The sequence below is a fragment of the Tilletiaria anomala genome, assembly GCF_000711695.1.
Source record: "Tilletiaria anomala UBC 951 chromosome Unknown K437scaffold_36, whole genome shotgun sequence".
NCBI classification, from domain to species: Eukaryota; Fungi; Basidiomycota; class Exobasidiomycetes; order Georgefischeriales; family Tilletiariaceae; genus Tilletiaria; species Tilletiaria anomala.
Window position 1 is genome coordinate 54,315 of NW_013546986.1, and position 16,418 is coordinate 70,732.

General features: G+C 55.1%; 4 protein-coding genes across 4 annotated transcripts; 2 read left to right on the top strand and 2 right to left on the bottom strand.

Moving 5' to 3' along the window:
* Positions 1-3: 3 nt before the first annotated feature.
* K437DRAFT_256241 (Zn-dependent exopeptidase) lies at positions 4-2,865 on the bottom strand. Its single transcript, XM_013388036.1, has 6 exons — positions 1,904-2,865; positions 1,348-1,840; positions 1,085-1,279; positions 494-849; positions 322-411; positions 4-236 (listed from the first exon to the last, which is right to left on the bottom strand). Exons 1-6 carry the CDS (start codon positions 2,459-2,461, stop codon positions 132-134), a joined length of 1,797 nt encoding a protein of 598 aa, XP_013243490.1. The 5' UTR covers positions 2,462-2,865; the 3' UTR covers positions 4-131.
* Positions 2,692-3,462, top strand: K437DRAFT_246597 (uncharacterized protein; the record flags this gene model as incomplete). The annotated part of the gene is made up of 3 exons (XM_013388037.1): positions 2,692-2,919; positions 3,084-3,195; positions 3,336-3,462. The coding sequence occupies exons 1-3, from the start codon at positions 2,838-2,840 to the stop codon at positions 3,460-3,462; spliced, it is 321 nt and encodes a 106-aa protein (XP_013243491.1). The 5' UTR covers positions 2,692-2,837.
* A 28-nt stretch (positions 3,463-3,490) lies between these two features.
* On the bottom strand, positions 3,491-10,768 carry K437DRAFT_273963 (putative ATP dependent RNA helicase). The gene is made up of 5 exons (XM_013388038.1): positions 8,091-10,768; positions 7,867-8,018; positions 4,191-7,801; positions 3,829-4,114; positions 3,491-3,753 (listed from the first exon to the last, which is right to left on the bottom strand). Exons 1-5 carry the CDS (start codon positions 10,516-10,518, stop codon positions 3,580-3,582), a joined length of 6,651 nt encoding a protein of 2,216 aa, XP_013243492.1. The 5' UTR covers positions 10,519-10,768; the 3' UTR covers positions 3,491-3,579.
* Positions 10,769-12,621: 1,853 nt separating this feature from the next.
* Positions 12,622-13,053, top strand: K437DRAFT_223715 (SET domain-containing protein; the record flags this gene model as incomplete). Its single annotated transcript, XM_013388039.1, has 1 exon — positions 12,622-13,053. A coding segment is annotated over one exon (432 nt), but the record flags the coding sequence as incomplete, so codon positions are not given.
* Between the last annotated feature and the right edge of the window lie 3,365 nt (positions 13,054-16,418).

The window sequence follows — 16,418 nt, forward strand, 5'->3', positions numbered from 1 at the left end:
ATTCTTTCAACAGAGTCGTTGGGCTGCTGGTCAAATACATGTAACTATTATCTCCTCTTCCAAAATTCTATTCGCATTCCTGCAAGCGGAGCTCTCGAAGATGCATTTTTCTATCTCTTGCCACCCGGCTCTCAGAGATAGAATCCAGCGCGTGTAAGAAGCGTGGCGAGGACGACACGCGTAGTAGCCTGAAGCTGCGCGTAGTCGTACCCTTTCCTGCGGGAGTAATCGCCAGACTATGCCGGAAGGAAAATGAATAATGTAAACACTCATCAGCACCGTTGTTAGGACGCAGATGCCGAGTAGGTCGAGTCGACTTACGTTGTGGTACATTGGGTCCGCGATGGCGTTGTTCCGCTCAAAGACCCAGGTGGATGGGTAATCGCGCGACCAGAAGCTCTGGTGGTCACTCTATTTCAAGCGAGATACCATCAAGACAAAGCGTGAGCCCATGTCCAGGACGTTGTGGACGAGCCAGACAAAATCCACTCACGCAGCATGCAGGTGTGTACCCCACCACAATCTCTGGCACGTACACCTGCGCGATATCCATGACGTGCTTCGTGGCGGTCTTGGTATCATATCTATCTGGAAAAGCCATTTGCATCGGTTCGCCCTCGACACGATAAGCGATCATGTCGATCTGCAACTGGAGGTGTACATGAACGTTGGCATCTTTGAGGTGTTGTGCGTACGCATCCGACCCAACGAGGCCTTGCTCTTCGCCCGAGAAGAAGATCAGCTGCACGGGCCGAGAAAAGCGGACCGACTTGGAGCCAAGGACTCGCCCGATGGAGAGCAGGGCAGACGTGCCGGAGCCGTCGTCGTCTGCACCTGGTGCGGTCACGTCTGCGGCGGTGGTCCAGAACGAGGAATCGTCAGCTGCAGCCTGCCAGACAGATCCTTACGCTGTGTCAATCGAGAAGACAGACACGTTCGAGTGGTGTACTATGCACCTGTCCACGGTGATAGATATTAAAACAAATCGCCACTTCAAGCCAGCTTGACGCGCAGCATGATCATTCCACCCGTTCTTGACTGCCCGCGTTGGCTAAGATAAACGCCGTTCAACGTGCACACTTACTTCCAAATGTACCCCTGGAATCATAATGTGCCGATATAATGACCCTCGCATTCTCATCGCCGTCGTCGTCGTCTGCATTCGCATGTCCACGAGAGGCCGGAATGTTGCACATGACGTTTGGCGCATAATATGTGTTGTACTCCCACAAGTGGCACTTGGCATCCGGCACGCTCAAAAGAGAGTTCTGCATCTCGTCTTCCGGGAGGTATCTGAGGCGTCAGACGCCAAGCATGGCCCGAAGGAAGTCTTCGGCGCTTGCTCACCTTTAATCCACCTCGCAGCGTTCCTAGCGCCGATTGTGGCACTGTGCCTTCCGTCCCATCCCCTGAAACGCGAGCTGGCTGCAAATTCGGTGCGTTGATCCTCGCCACTAACGACCTCGACAGTCTTCCTGATGCGCTCCTTGTTCAGCTCCTCGTCTTGCAGAATGAGCGAGATGAGCGGGTTGTATTTCACTTGTCCATAGTCCGGGCCATCATCCTGCTCAGCTGGAAAAATGCGCGAAGACTGCTGAGGCTTCAACGTTGAGACGTACGTGTCAAATGGCAAGTACTTGTCAATGTTCGCTGCTGCAATCTGTCCAGAAGGAGTGTTTGGCAAGGAGAGAATGGCATATTCCTTCCACAGTGATACGACCTTTGGCGTCAATTCGAGTCTGCCGTCCCCGCCGCGACCTTGCAACACGACTTGATTGCTGCTGCTACCAGCTGCCGTGTTGGCATAGCTGAAATCCCCAGGTTTTTCGAAAAAAGGGATCTCATCTTGGACAAGCATAGAAGTTTTGCAAATCGGATTGCCTGGCGTTCGATCCGAGTCAACAGAGTTGGCAAGCCTGTGCGCCCAATCACACGGATCTTGTGCATTCAACGAGGCTTCCGTCGCAGTCTGCGACACGAAGAACAGCAATCCTTGTTTCTCGGAGGTAATATCTTCCGAAAGCGGCCTTCCACCGTCCAGAGTTTTCGTGTGCAAAGCGCATGCACCGTGAGCCTGCGATAAAGGTTTATAGGCGACCCAGGAGACCAGCTCCCGGCGCGCTGCGTCCCATGTCGGATATGTTCCCCACGATTCGAAGCATGCTGCATCAGCACCTTGAGCGGCAGCCGCATTCGAATCAACTTTCCTCCATGGCGCAAGCTGCACGCCGACTGGATCAGCGTTGCCAGGCTGAGCGTAAGGTTGGATCGGTTTGGCAGTGGCGACTTTAGCGCCCAGGGCCATCAACAGCGCACTGGCGCCATAGCTGAGGATGTGCTGCATGACGCCAATCCGGAGTTCTTGTTCTAATACTGGGCAGACATATGAATACCAAGTAAGGCAGCCTTGTTGCAGCACCGAGCTTCCTGCTGCGTATGTAGAATCGGATGGTAAAGTCATGAGTCAGGGATTAACTGCATGGCCTCCAGCACAACCCCATCTGCCTGATGGCATCGTCGCCGCGCAAGTTGGGAGCAGATTCGAGTGATATTGATATTGTACGGGTCCCCCACATGCAAAATCCCCGGATCACCATAAGCCTTCCCCCAATGCGGTAATTGCAATCATGTATGCATTAAACATCCTGCTTGAGAGACTGACGGAGCTTGAGCGACCTCAAGTCCTTCGCTTGAAACCTTTTCTACTTTGCACTTCGTAGTCAACGTCCTTTCTGACATTTGTCGAACGACATAGGGCTCTCTTTCAACCGTGCATTCGACCCTGTTCGACCGTGAGGGACATTTATTGAGAAAAGCACAGTGGGAAAGCAGGTGCAATGTCGTTCGGCCGGCCGCCAGGTTTTTCCGCCTTCACCGTCTCGCCGCCAGACCGAGGGTCATTCCCTTTGGACCATGATGGTAAGTAGAACCTTTCCAGCAATGTGGTTTTAAGGTTGTGATTCCCAGCCGTAAGCGAAGAACATGAGCCTTTCTGCAAGCCGCCATTTCACGGTATTCACTCTTGCTGTGAGACCGTACATTCTTGCTGACCGACTCTTCACTTCGACCCACCTGAAATAAAGGCGAATGCAAAGAAGCTATGAAAGCGTACATGTCCTGCATGAAGGCCAATGCGAATCACAATGGCAAATGCCGTGTTCTCTCAAAGCAGTATCTTCAATGCCGGATGGACCAGTGAGTGTGCGATAGCTAAGCCTCTCGAACTGGCGATGCGAGATTGTGGTCTTCAGGGTGTTCCTACGACTTGCAGACCTTGCACTAGAATGAAGACCTTCTGATGGAAACTTGATGGAAACCCACTTTTTTGCACGCAGCGGCCTGATGGAGAAAGACGACATGAAGAATTTGGGGTATCAAGGAGATGAGGATACACAGCCGTCGTCGGCAACAGGGACTTCGAGTACTGGTACGCAACAGCAAAGTAATGCGAAGCAAATATGACCGTGATGGAAATGCGCGCGAGATGCCAAGGGGCGTCTTCCCAAATACGTCTGGTGTCTATTGACGTATAGTGCAGATAGATATACACTCAATTTTAGATCGTCTTGGTCGGGCAGTTCATGCCTCGGACATTTTTGCATCTCCATCTCCGTCGTCTTCGCTCTCGTCACTCTCCTCTTCCTCATCGCTCTCTTCACCTTCCGCCACTACAAGCGTCGGAAGCTTGGTCTCGCGGTCGGCGCCTTGATAGCTGTCGCACAGGAGGTACAGCCGCAAGCGATCATGTGTGCCCTGGGTCGGCAAGTGAGATGAACCATGCGTCAGTGGGAGTACATAGCGGCTCATCCACCACGAAAGAACACTCACCTTCGGAAGCGTGAATTCCAGTTTCACGCTGAGAGTCTTGCCAATTGTGACACGCTTGATGCCGAGCAAATTCTTCGTGCCAGGGTCTCCAACGACAAGCCACCAGTGGACCAACTTTTTGTGGGGGAAGAATGGTGCAACTGCGGTCGGGTCCGCTGCTTCCTCGTCATCGTCATCCACTTCCTTCTCGAGCGTGACACGCATATTGATAGGCGTGCCCCCAGTGAGGCCCTCTTCATCTTGGATTTCATAGGAAATTTCGACATATGGGAAGTTGTTTGTGAACCTGCAAATCACGAGGTCACGGAAAGAGAATCAGCATTGAAATTGTTCGAAGCTCCTGATGACCTCTTCCGACTCACTTAGCAACATCGGCCAGCTGCTTCATGGTCATCTGCAATAGTTCATCGCGTTCGCTGTCTTCGAGGTCTGGAAGCGTCTCGGAGAGCTGGTAGACATCATTGATACCCCTCGCCTTGCAGCGCTCGATGATTACCGGCGTAAAGTGCGGCACTTGCCGTAGTGGCGAGTCGCGGTCCCAGACGGCCTGCACGCACATCTGCGTAAGCTCCATAGCGATGATCGCATTCAAGTATGCGTTCGAGCTCATGACATCGACGCATGCGCTAAGCAGAGTAACAATTTTGCTCAACACCGCGCGCTGGTCGATCTTGAGGTCTGCCGGAAGAGAAAGACGTGCAAAGTGCGCCTGAAGTAGAACGAATGCTTTGTGGAACGGGCTGTTGAAGTTGATCTTGTCCAGCTTGTGTGGGACACGGTTGTAGATCTTCTGCAAAATGACGTCCTCGTGCTGCCGGATGGGGAAGTCCTCAAATTCGGCTGCGGAGCTCACGATCTCAAGCAGATGCCGCATCTTTGTCTTGTCCTTGAGCGACAGGTTGAAGACATCGACAGTTACGTAGCTCACGTTGTAGAAGCTCGAAATCATACCCAGGTTAAGCGGGCTGACGTCCATTTCATCCTCGATGGCGATGCACTTGCTGTTCTCCAGGTCTGCAAGTGTGGTCTCCACCAGCTCTGATAAAAAGTCGCTAATGTGCTGCTGAGTCCGTCCTTGACAATTGTACGCCTGCGGATTCTGCTGAAGTCGGCGATACATAAGCGTCCAAGTAAGGATGTCGACCGCGTCCTGCTTGTTCTCGATCGTCCTGGCCACAATCTCTGCGTTGAAAAAGTCCTGGGCGTACGCATTGAGACGACTCTCAAGGGGCAAGCCTTCTGCCAAGAACTTTCGGAAGTAGTCCTTTCGGGTGGCTTGACAGAGCATGATGCAGCGAGACACCTCTTCCTCGGCAGCTTGTGTGCTTCTGCCCACCATCTGCAGCACTTCCGGTAATGCGTAGTCGACGTAGCGGTGCTCCTTACCTTCGTATGCCTGCAGCGACATGACGATAGTCATGTGTGCTGTCAATGGTATGCTCCAACATGTGTCCTTACTAGCAACAACGACCTGGATAGCTCCCGCTTGATACAGTCGCTCGACAGTTCGCTTGTCTCCACGCGACATGCCTTCGTGGTAGAAGCCGATGCCTTGCTCCAATGTTTCGCGCAGATCTTCGTCTTGAACTTGCTGGAGGTGGGGCTTGAGGTCCTCTTCCTCGATGTTCAAAAAGCGCGACTCACCACCATCTCGGTCACTATCAGCTTGAACATACGCCAGCAGGTCGTTGGCGGTGAGCTTGGCCTGCTTGCGGGATGGCACAAACACAAGAACAGGGTGGTCTGGCGAATACTCGATGATGGACAGGTACGCTGGCTTTGCCATGGCAATCATCAATGAGGGGAAATGGGGAATGTTGAAGCCCTGGATGTGGACTTCCATCGGCAATTCTCGAGCTGTCGGACTAAAGTTGAAAAGGCTTCCGCTGTTGGGGACCCCAATCCAATTCCCGACGTCTCTTGCATTGCCGAGCGGCGCGCTCAACGCGACGATTCTCATCGGATTGCCCGTCTGCGCTGCTGCAAAGCGAGCACGCGAAATGATGACTTCGTACGTCGGCCCTAATCGCCAGTCACCAACCAAGTGCATCTCATCTGCGATGTAAAGTGCCACGCTTTGCACATTCTTCCTCTGCCTCCATCGCCGTGAGAGCACGTCCCATTGCTCAGGTGTGCAGATGATAACGTCTCCCATCTCAAGGAGACGCAGATCAGCACTTGTCTCGCCTGTGAGAGCAACGACCTCTTTGCCGCCGCGGTACTTGCTGAACTTTGATTTCCAGTTGGCAACACGACCTGCAAGCATGCTTTCGTACGGCATGATGCACACTGCCCTGCCTTCGTTTCCACTCTTCCACAGACGCAACAAAGCTAACTCAGCGCAGATAGTCTTGCCGCTGCCGGACGGTGCACCGATAAACACGGTGTCGTCGGTTGCATACAGTGGATGAAAAGTCTGCGTTTGCACCTTGTTGAAGTGGTGGAAGGAATTTTGGTAGATGCTTTGCGCTTCTGGGTCCTTCAGCGCCGACACTGGCTGTGTTTGAAGGTCGAGGAGTGGCGTATGGGGCGGAAACTTCTCAGGGAGGATGAGGTTCTGGAAAGATATGGGCAGTCGCGTCTCGCTGTGGAGCCATCGATCCGACATCACGCTGATATAGTAGTTCGGCGGCATGGGGTCCGTCAGGGGGACGGTAAATGTGACGGTGTGTTCTTCCTCCGCGTAGCGCTGTCTCAGCATGAATTGGTCATGGAAGAGGACGAATTCTCCATCGACATCCTCGACGAGTATGTGGAACAGTTGTGCATTCCCGTGGATCTTGGCATCCCATTGAAAGTCGGGGGTGATTGTGAGTTGCACATGAAGCAGAGAGCGTGTCAAGGGCTGGAAAAAAGCTTGTAGTTCCAATCGTGGAAACTGATTGACCAGGCGATACAGGAAGCGTCCGGCCTTTGGCAGATTGATCAGCTCTCCAAGTTCATTAGGCTCGAGATCACGTAGCCGATTCCAGGGGTACTCCTTTCTCTCGAGCCGCCTGACCAGGTCGGCAGGCACCCCAGGGTATTGCCGCAAAGGTGTCATGGACGCCCACTGCCGTGATTCCACCATCTTGCACAGATCGAGTGCCTGGTGACTGAGACGCGCGTAGCCGCGCTTCAGGCAGATTTCGAAAATCGCGCGCAGAATGCGGCCTGCGGATTGGGTCACATAGACCATGTCGGCTGCAAGCACGTAGCCCTCTAGCTTAAGCTGGGAAACCCAGGCTTGCAATAGGACGTTGACTTTTGCGATCGGATCATCTAGGGCTTCCTTGACCGGGATCGGCACCCGCTCTAAGAATTTGCCGACCTCCAATTTTTCGTCTTGCCGGACAACCTGGTGTTTGAACTCATCTGAGAGCGCAAAGATGCGGAACAGCTCGATCATGCCGAGATGCGGCTTGAGCTGGGCATTGTACGTTGCCATACTTGTGTGGGAAACGTAGTAATGTGAGGCGATCCTTCCGAGCTCGTTCGAGGTGAAGAGGCCGCTACGTCGGTCATACTTCAGCATGCCGCTTTTTTCCAGCAACACAGCAGCTGAATGAATGATGTCGGCACGCTTCTGCTCCAGGAATGGGTCATCCTCGGCGTAGTCTGCGGTGACGCTGTACAGGGTAGGTGTCCGGAGCATGCGCACATAGAGATAGGTATAACCAAGCCATGCGACTGCTTCGTCCCTGTTGCGGATCGTTCCAAGGACGATTTCAGCGTTGAGGTTGTCAGGCAGTCTCGACACGAATTGCGACTCGATCGGCAGCTGCTGATTGAGAAGGCTGAGATAATACTGCAGCTCTGAATGGTTGGTGATGATAATGCCCTCGCCAAATGTGTCGAATTGTGGTCGACCCGCACGTCCAAGCATTTGTAGCATGTCTTGAGGGGATAACTCTACCCAGCGACCCTTTTCAGGATTGTAGATTTGAGTACCTTTGATGATAACCGTGTGCGCTGGCAGATTAACGCCCCAGGCCTGAAAGTAGCGGAGAGATGCGTCAGACTCGTCCATAAACCAAACTCCTTGAAGCTAGCACTCACCAGAGTTGCAGTGGAGACGAGCACTTGCAAGTCGCCATGTGCAAAAAGGTCTTCACAAAGCTGCCGGTCGGCTCGGGTCATTCCAGCGTGATGGATGCCAAAGCCGTAGGGCAACAAATCCTTGAGATTTGGGTCGGAAACATTTTCAACCTCTGCAACCATTTCAAAGCCATCATCAAATCAGCATCCGCTGCGAGCATATGCCGAGCACTGAGGCGGCTCACCAGTTTGTAAGATCTCTCTACTGGCCAGGGACTGGGGCAAGAAGTCTGAAAGTGTATCCCGCTCCATGGCACGGTCACGAATGAACTTTGCTGTCTTGGCGGTCTCCTTGCGGGAATGGCAAAATATCAGAACTTGGTTTTTACCGGCCTGCTCGTAGGCTTTCTCATATGCAACCTCGTTCATGACTTGGAAGCGCCGGATAGCCTTCTTCTCGGTGACGCCAATGAACTCTTGCTTAAGCGGGCATGGTCTATACGAAGCTTCAAAGTAGAAAAGCCCCTTCTTTGGGTTGACACGAAGGAAGGTGGCAACGTCTTCGTAGTTCGGCAGCGTTGCTGAGAGGCCCACGAGGCGTACTGGATCCATAAGCTGCTCCATTCGCCGGATCGTTCGCGCAATGATGGCTTCGAGCACAGGGCCGCGATCATCATGCAGCAGATGAATCTCATCAATGATCATAAGGCGGACCAAGTTGGTATAGCTGGTGTCCGTGCTCTTGCGCGAGATGACGTCCCACTTCTCTGGCGTGGTTACGATGATTTGTGTCTCAGCGATCTGCTGCTTGGTGAGTTGGCTATCACCGGTAAGTTCATTAACAGTGATGCCGTAGTCCTTAAGCCTGTCCCGGAAGTTGCCCGTCTGTTCCGCAACCAGTGCCTTCATCGGGGCGACATAGACAATCTTGAAAGCGTTGAGGTCGATCTCGCCGGTTGCCTCGTCGCGCCACTTTCCGATCTCATTGAGGATGGTGAGCATAGCGACGTTGGTCTTGCCTGCGCCAGTCGGGGCGCACAAGAGCATTGGATCATCGCTCCCAAATGCAACTCGAAAGCATTTCGATTGCACAGGGTTGAGAGTCAGAGCTCCGGGGAAGGCAGGCTGCGCCCAATGGGGCAAGGATGCGATCGGTACGAGCTCATCCTGTGGAATCTCCTTCTTTTGTGGTGCAGGGACGTGAATCTCTTCGTACCCCTTCATCGTTCTTTTGAAGCTGTCGCGCAGTTGCACCTTTGGGTTCGAGTTGAGATGGGCACCTTGTGAGAAAGCCATGTCGGAGAGGTTGACAGTTTTGCGTGGCTTGGACATGGATCCGGGAGCAAGCGTTGCCTTAATGGTGAGCTTGCGTGCCCGCTCAGCAGCCTCCTCGTCGATCTCCATCGGCTTTGCGTCGGTGTTGACCTGACCATTCTTGCCGCCTGCTGCGCCACCTCGCAGAGCTCTGAGAATCCAGCCGAGCCCTTTCTCGCGCATTTCTACTTCAATGTTGACACGTTCGTCGGGATCTGCGCGAGTAAACTTGGTGCACCAAACGAGGACATCGCGGCTCTGTGTAAGGTTCTTGACAAGTTCGAGATGCTCGTAGTCGAAGAGCTCCATGAGACTGTTTTCGCATTCGCGGACACTGCTCTCAGCTGCAAGAATATCCAAAGCTAGGGCAGCCTTGGATGAGGCTTCGTGCTCGTCAGGGTAAGTCTGGCCGACCAGGCGCTGCAAATAGAACGCATCCACCTGGCTGGGCGAAACAGCACCCTCAAGCGCCGCTTTTCGCTTGGATGAGGATGAAGTACCGATGACCATTGCGTCTTCAGCACCATTTGTTGCCTCAGCAGCAGCTCCATCCCCATCTTCTTCTGCCTCTTGTTTGACAGTCCCAGCTTCCCCATCGTCTTCATCTTCGTCTTCATCATCTGTCATGCGTTCGACGTAAACCTCTTCGTCTGGGTCGCTCCCTTCCTCCTCTCCGTCGAACATAACAGCCACGCCGGTATCCTCGTCCAAATTTGCCATCGCCCTCTCAGCGTCGGGGTCTGCCGCTTTTGTTTCCTCTTCATCGTAATCTGTGATCTTTTTGCTGAGATTGAGGAGCTGCCCAAATGTGTCCTGGCTCAGGCCCGACTCCCCGGCGCCAATTACCTCCCTACAGTCTCGCAATTTGTCCAGGTCCTTCAAGTTGTAGTCCTTGAGCACTTCCAAGATGGTGTCAGCTGCAGATCGCACAATATCTGATGCTTGGTCTCCAATGAGGGAATGCACAAGCGAGAGGATAAGCTCGAATGTTTGGCGTGTCTCAAATGTGCGGGGCTTGTAGCGCAGCCCTTCAAGCTCCGCCGTTGCCTCGAGAATGTCTGCATAATGGCCTGTGCCCAGGGCCGCAGACGACTGCTTCTTCCCTTTGCTCAGTCCAGCGCCTTGTTCTTGAGCTCGCTGCGCTGCAGCTGCCTTCCCCTTCTTCTTGTCCAGGTCCTTGATGGTTTCCCGGCCGGCGCGGCTTCCCATCGCCTTCGGGTCTATCCGCCCTCGGAGCGATTCTGCTTCTCCTGTTGGCTCATTCTCGCGGCGCCCGATGAGCGAGCGATCAGCTGTTGTGACTCGCGATGAGAGAGCGCTGTATTGGTAGCCGGAATAGTCGATCTTCTTAGGTGGCATGATGGGCAAGCGGACTGCGAGCTGTGCTGACGCTCCTCGACACTACGACGAAGATGTCCAACAGCGAGCTTCGCCACCGGATCTCAGCGCTGCAGAATGCCCAACGTTTGAGGCTTGCTTTACGATTTTCCGTGCAGCTCTGCTCGTGGAACCTCTCGTCTCTCAGACGCAGCTGAGCAATGAGTGCAGCCGTGACCTGGAAGCAGTGAGATCAGTGAGACCAGTGGAAGAATGTGACTGACGGAAGCCATACTAATACTGGATGCAAATGCTGGCGGTTCTCTGCTGCGCTAACCCTTTTTTCGGTCTCATGTATAACTAAGAGATTCAACAGACGCGTCGCTCACACCCTCGCCTCTCGGGCTCAACCTTTTCCAATCTCCATCTGGGGTGAGGGGGAAAAATGGCATCCACAAAACAGACTCCCTACAACTTCCTTCGACACGTTCCCTCTCACTTCGACCGTACATACGCAAGTCCCGACCGGCAAGCGAAAATGACCATGGAGTTTTTCATCTGCGTGAGACACTGAGATGCACCCAAAAGCGCCATCTGAATTGCAAGGGTGAGGGGCTTCCGGCAGAGCAGAAGGAGTAGTGGCTTTCATCCCATGGCACACAGCACACTTGCGATAGCCCCATCTTGATGGAAGCCATCATGTCGATCTCAGTCGAAGGGAAGGTTCCCTTAGCAGACGTCACTCACGAGGAGCGTGATGTGGGAGAGGTTCAAAGCGTGGAGCTGGCTGCCGTGGAAGAGGAAGCCTCCGAAACATTCGCGCAGTTGGATTCCAGCAATGCGAACGTCGACCCTCATGCCATGGACGTAGATGAAGAGGAAGACGGTGGTGTCATTCGGTGAGGAAGATGCTCGTAGAAAGAAGCAGTGGGGCTTCTAGCTGATGTCTCTCCTTTCAGCTGTATCTGTCTCTGTGAAGACGACGATGGCTTCACTATCCAGTGCGATCAATGCTTGGTCTGGCAGCACTGTGCATGCATGGGCATGACATCCGAAGCAATGGTGCCAGAGACGTACCTTTGTGAGCAGTGCGATCCAGACCCTCACCGGAAGGTGGATGCAACATACGCCCAAGCCTTGCAGCAGCGGCGACGGGACGACGAGCAGCGAAGGGCAAGCTTGGTGGAAATACTACAGAGTCAGCAAAGAAGCGGGCGACAGATCAGCGAGGCTGAAGCCCAATGGCTGGCGCAGCAGCAGAAGCAGCAAAAGCAGAAGTATCCCGAAGACCAGCCAGGTGCATACTGCTCGGTACCCGCAGTATCATCTCCTTCAACGAATGGGGTCCCAGCAACCTCTAGCTCGGGCTCCAACCGCTCTCGTAAGCAGGCTGTACCCTCCATCGACCTCGGTAATGCCGGCTTCATCATGCCCACTCCGGCAGCCACTGCCAACGTCGCGGCGAATACACCTGGTGGCCAAAATGCTGGCAGCAGGGGAGGGCACAATAAGCGCAGGAGCAACGCTGGAACGCCTGGAATCGCTGCAGTGAGCGCCGGCCCCAAACCTCGTGCTTCTGGTCGAAATGAAGAAGCTGGCGAAGTGGACGAATACGGGCTGGGGAGTGCGAATCATCGAACAGAGGATCTGATCTTGCAAGAGGCGTGGAGAGTCGAGTACACGCCTCTGTCGAGGAATCTCGTGACTGATAGATCAGTCCTGACAAGGCTGCAAAACGCGATGAGACCATATCAAAGCTCGTTTGAATCCGGCGCCGCTGCTCCACTGTGCGCGACGCCTATCGCAAGCGGGAAGTGGGTGGTGCCAGTCATTCGGGCAAAGGCACAAAAGTTGAAGCCGGATCATACCAAGGTTGAGAGTCTTGGCGAGATTGGGTTGGAAGACGGCCGGATAGCATATGACGCCGTGCCAACCGAGGGGCTCACTGCAATTGGCAACGAGTGCCGCCCAGTTGAAATTTCGGTTCCTGTGGAGTCTCTTCATCAGATTAAGCTGCGCACATACGTCAAGCAAATCTCCGAAGCCGCATCCGCCAGCATATTCAGCAACGTCTTGCAGAGCGTGCCGCCCGCCTCGGAGCCACAACGAGCATGCTCTGCGTCAAAGACCTTTTCTCGACCGGTCATGCATGGGCTCTTCGCCGAGCAGTTCATACCCGCGGGCAGCTTCATCATGGAGTTCAAGGGAGAGCTCAGCAGCGCGGATTCCTACCGCAGGGACCCACGAAACATGTACGACTTGATCGGATGCACCAAGCCGCACGTGCACATTCTACCTCCTCCGCTCAACATTGTCATCGACGCAAGACGATTTGGTAACGAAGTCCGATTTGCTCGATACAGCTGCCATCCCAACGCCGTTATTAGGCCAATCCTTTTTCGAAAGCTTCCCCTGGACCCTTCTTCAGGCGGAGCGGCCGGCTTGCAAGAAGCTGACATTGAGCCCGAACTGCTCTTTGGTCTGTTTGCCATAGGCGACATCAGCAAGATGCACGAAATCACTGTTGGCTGGGAGTGGGATGACCTGCACATCGTCCATCTTCTACCGCGCTTGGTTGAGAACCCTTTACTTGAGGACTTTGAGTCTCAGGGCCACAATAAGATGCTGTCGTCTGCGGCGCGACAGGCCGCTCTCCTCGCCTTTGTGGAGCGAGGAGAGTTTCCGTACGCCTCAACTCTGTTCTCTGCTAAGATGAATGCGCTCACCACAACGCTTCTCGGATCTACTCTTTGCGCATGCATTGGATCCGCCAGCGCTCCCGGGGGTAGCATCGGCGCGTCAGCCAACAATGGAAAGAGGCAGGACTGCGCCATCGTCCAAATGCTGCGCGTGGCGCAAGGCATGGCACTGCTGAACGTCAACATGCCCGGCAAGTCAAATCGCAAGAGCAAGCTGCCAGACTTCAAACCTCTTGTTGGGGTCAGGCGATGGTGGCGGCCGACTGTCATGCCGCCTACGCCAGAGAGCTCGAGGAGCGATCCCTTTGAGAAAAGAAGCAGGAGGAACTCGGCAGAAGATGGGGATACTCCCATGGATGATGCCGACGATGTTCGTAGTCAGGCATCATCTCTCACTGAAGCGCTTTCTGGACTGAGCGAGAGCGAAAGTGAAAGCGAAGCCGACAGCGATACTTGGGCGGCGCCTGCACCCAAGAGGGATGACGAGACAGATTGGCCGAAAATCTTGCCGCCAAAGAAGAGGATCTCAGGCACGCGAATCAAAGCCACTTACTCGGATAGTGAGAGCGAAGGACAGCACGGCACGGAACGGCAGAAGTACATTTCGGCTGCATCTGCTGGGGCGAGTTCGACGCGCGGAAAGCGCAAAGCGAAACGTCCGGATGTCGCAGATCCCCTTCCCGAAGATGCGGTGGAGGGGATGCGCAAAAAGAAGCGCACGTCATCTGCTTCAGGGCCCAGGCCAAAGCAGGCACGACGCATGACGAACCGGTCATCTCCTCTTTCTTCCATCACTTCGCAAGATGACAGCGAGATGGGGGATAGCGATGAGGAGGAGCACGATGATGTGACTTCAGAGGCTGACGATGCAGCTTCGCGGGGAGTTCATGAGCGCAAGAGGATGGACAGAGCTAAAGTGGATCGGAGAGCCTCCTTGTCACGGGAGCAAACGCACAGCAAGAAGAAGGCGACAACTGCAGAGAAGACACGAAAAATGCTGATGAAGTTGGCCAGAGACGAGTCTGCTTCCAGCTCGTCTGAGTCGGAATCAAGCGACATCAGCTCTTCGGCAAGCGACACCGACGATACTGTCAATGCGGAAGACAAAGTCAGAGCAGTAGATGATGAGCAACATGCCAAGCAGCAGGCAAACAAGAAGAAGGCCGAGGCGCTGGCCGCAAAGGCAACGGTCAAGAAGAAGGCGAGACGCGTGATGGAGAGCTCTGGTTCAGATTCAGAGGGAGAAGAGCCGGAACGATCGTCAGTGTGTCGCAAGGCTGACTCAGCAATCACATCGCACACTCACGTGTGCACTGCCGACATTTCCAAGGGCGCCGCCGCACAGGCAGAGGTCAAACTTGAGGTCTCAGTCGCTGCTGTGGAACCAACGCCAGTGAAAAAGGAGGCAGCACCAGAGCCTCTACTCGAGCCAGAACAGCCTCGTGCAAAGATGTCTCTCGCCGATTACCGCAAGCGCTTGATGGAGAAACGCAACACGACCGTCGGAGAAGAAGAATCAAAGTCAAAGCCGATAGCGACCTCCACGCCACTCTTTGGAAGTCGCCTCGGACTGTCGACGCTTCCCGGGTCAGCCCAGTCCTCGGAATTATCCGTCACGCCAGCGCTCAGTAGCGCGCAGCCATCGGGCACTTCTGGTCAAGGGTCAAAAATGTCCACTTTGTTGGGATCCAGCTTCTTTGCTGATGCTACAGCTGCTGTAAGCCCTGGCGCGTCATCTGCGCCCCCATTACCCTCGCAGATGCTCTCAGCGGGCGTGTCATCAGCACCGACTATCTCATTCGTATCACGCCAATCTGCATTATCTGTCGCTGCACCGACCGCCTCTGCTAAAGTCAGCCCATCCACTGGCTCCACAGTAGGCCCCACAGGTGTGGCAGCCGGTCTTGGGCTGGGCAAGCTTCCGTCCTTTGCGAAGCTTCCTGCTTCGCATGCACCAGCTACTGGTAGTTCTAGTGCGCCTCCGCCGGCACCACCACTTGCACCGAAACCGTTTTCGCCTGAGCAAGCCCACAGCACTCTCACCGACGGAGGGCCTTCGCCCCGGCCACAGCCTTCGCCTAAAATGTGGCCTGTCGCCCCCATGGCGCCACCGCCCGGCATATCGCTTCAAGGCGGGCGTCATACCAACCTGCCTCAGACAAGCCCACGCGGAAAACGAAAGAGCTTCGACGGCGATCGCCCGCGCCATGGCGGCCCTGGCATCAACCCTTTCGTCAACGCTCGCGCGTCTGACCAGGGGTGGGCATCCCGTGCGAGCGGCTCGTCGCTGCAAGGCTCTCCGCCTTCTGAGATAGCTGTCTCGCCGGGGCTAGCGGGTCGCTTTGCCTTTTCTGGCTCCCCAGCCGTACCAGCCGCCGCAACTAGCGCTCCGTTCAGCTTGAGAGACAGCCATCCGAGTCCAATTGCTGGATCGATGCCACTTCTTGCAGAGGAGCTAGCCAAAGATCAACCGAGTCAGAGCAGTAGTACAGGTGGCAGTAGTTTCACTTCTGCCTTCTCGCCACCTCCAGCGCCAGCCAAGATGCTTTTGGGGTTCGGAGGACCAGGCGCAACTACTGGCAATCCGGCTACCGGTAGACCGCCTATCAGTCCCGCACCGGGAACTGGTAAGCCCAGCGGCTTTGCACCTGTCACGTCTCGCGGAGAGCGCGGACCATCGATCGCCAATCTACCGACGTTTGACCCTCCCAAAGGTCCAAGGGCGTTAATGGCGGCTGGAGGCCCCAACAGTGCGGGTGGAGGTGGACCGCGAGGCGGGCTCCTGTCTGCGCCCCTGTCAGGTAGCAACGCGGTCTTTGCGGGCAACAACAACAGTGGACTACGCCCCGGCCCACCCGGTAGTAGTGGTAGCTCTGGCTCCGGCGGCATACCGCACCGACGCGACTTTGCGGGCGTCCCCACCGGCCCGCGCATCCGAGACGAGGATGTGATGATGACGGGTGCAAACTCAATCAGCGTCGCGGACCGAGAGCGCGAGCGTGATGCGGAGGTCCCAGGCAGAGAACGCAGCGGAAGCCAAACAGGGCTGTCGGGCTCCGATCTCCACGCGCTTCCCGGCAGCGGACCCGCACTCGGCCTCAGCGGTCTCGGTGGGGGCGGCGGCGGCAACGCTCGTGACATGCGCTACAGCAGCAGCGGTGGTGGTGGACCAATGCTGCAGGAAAGAGGGGATTTCCGCGCTGGCGGCATTGGTGGCGGCGGCAGCTTCCATCCGCCTCCCCG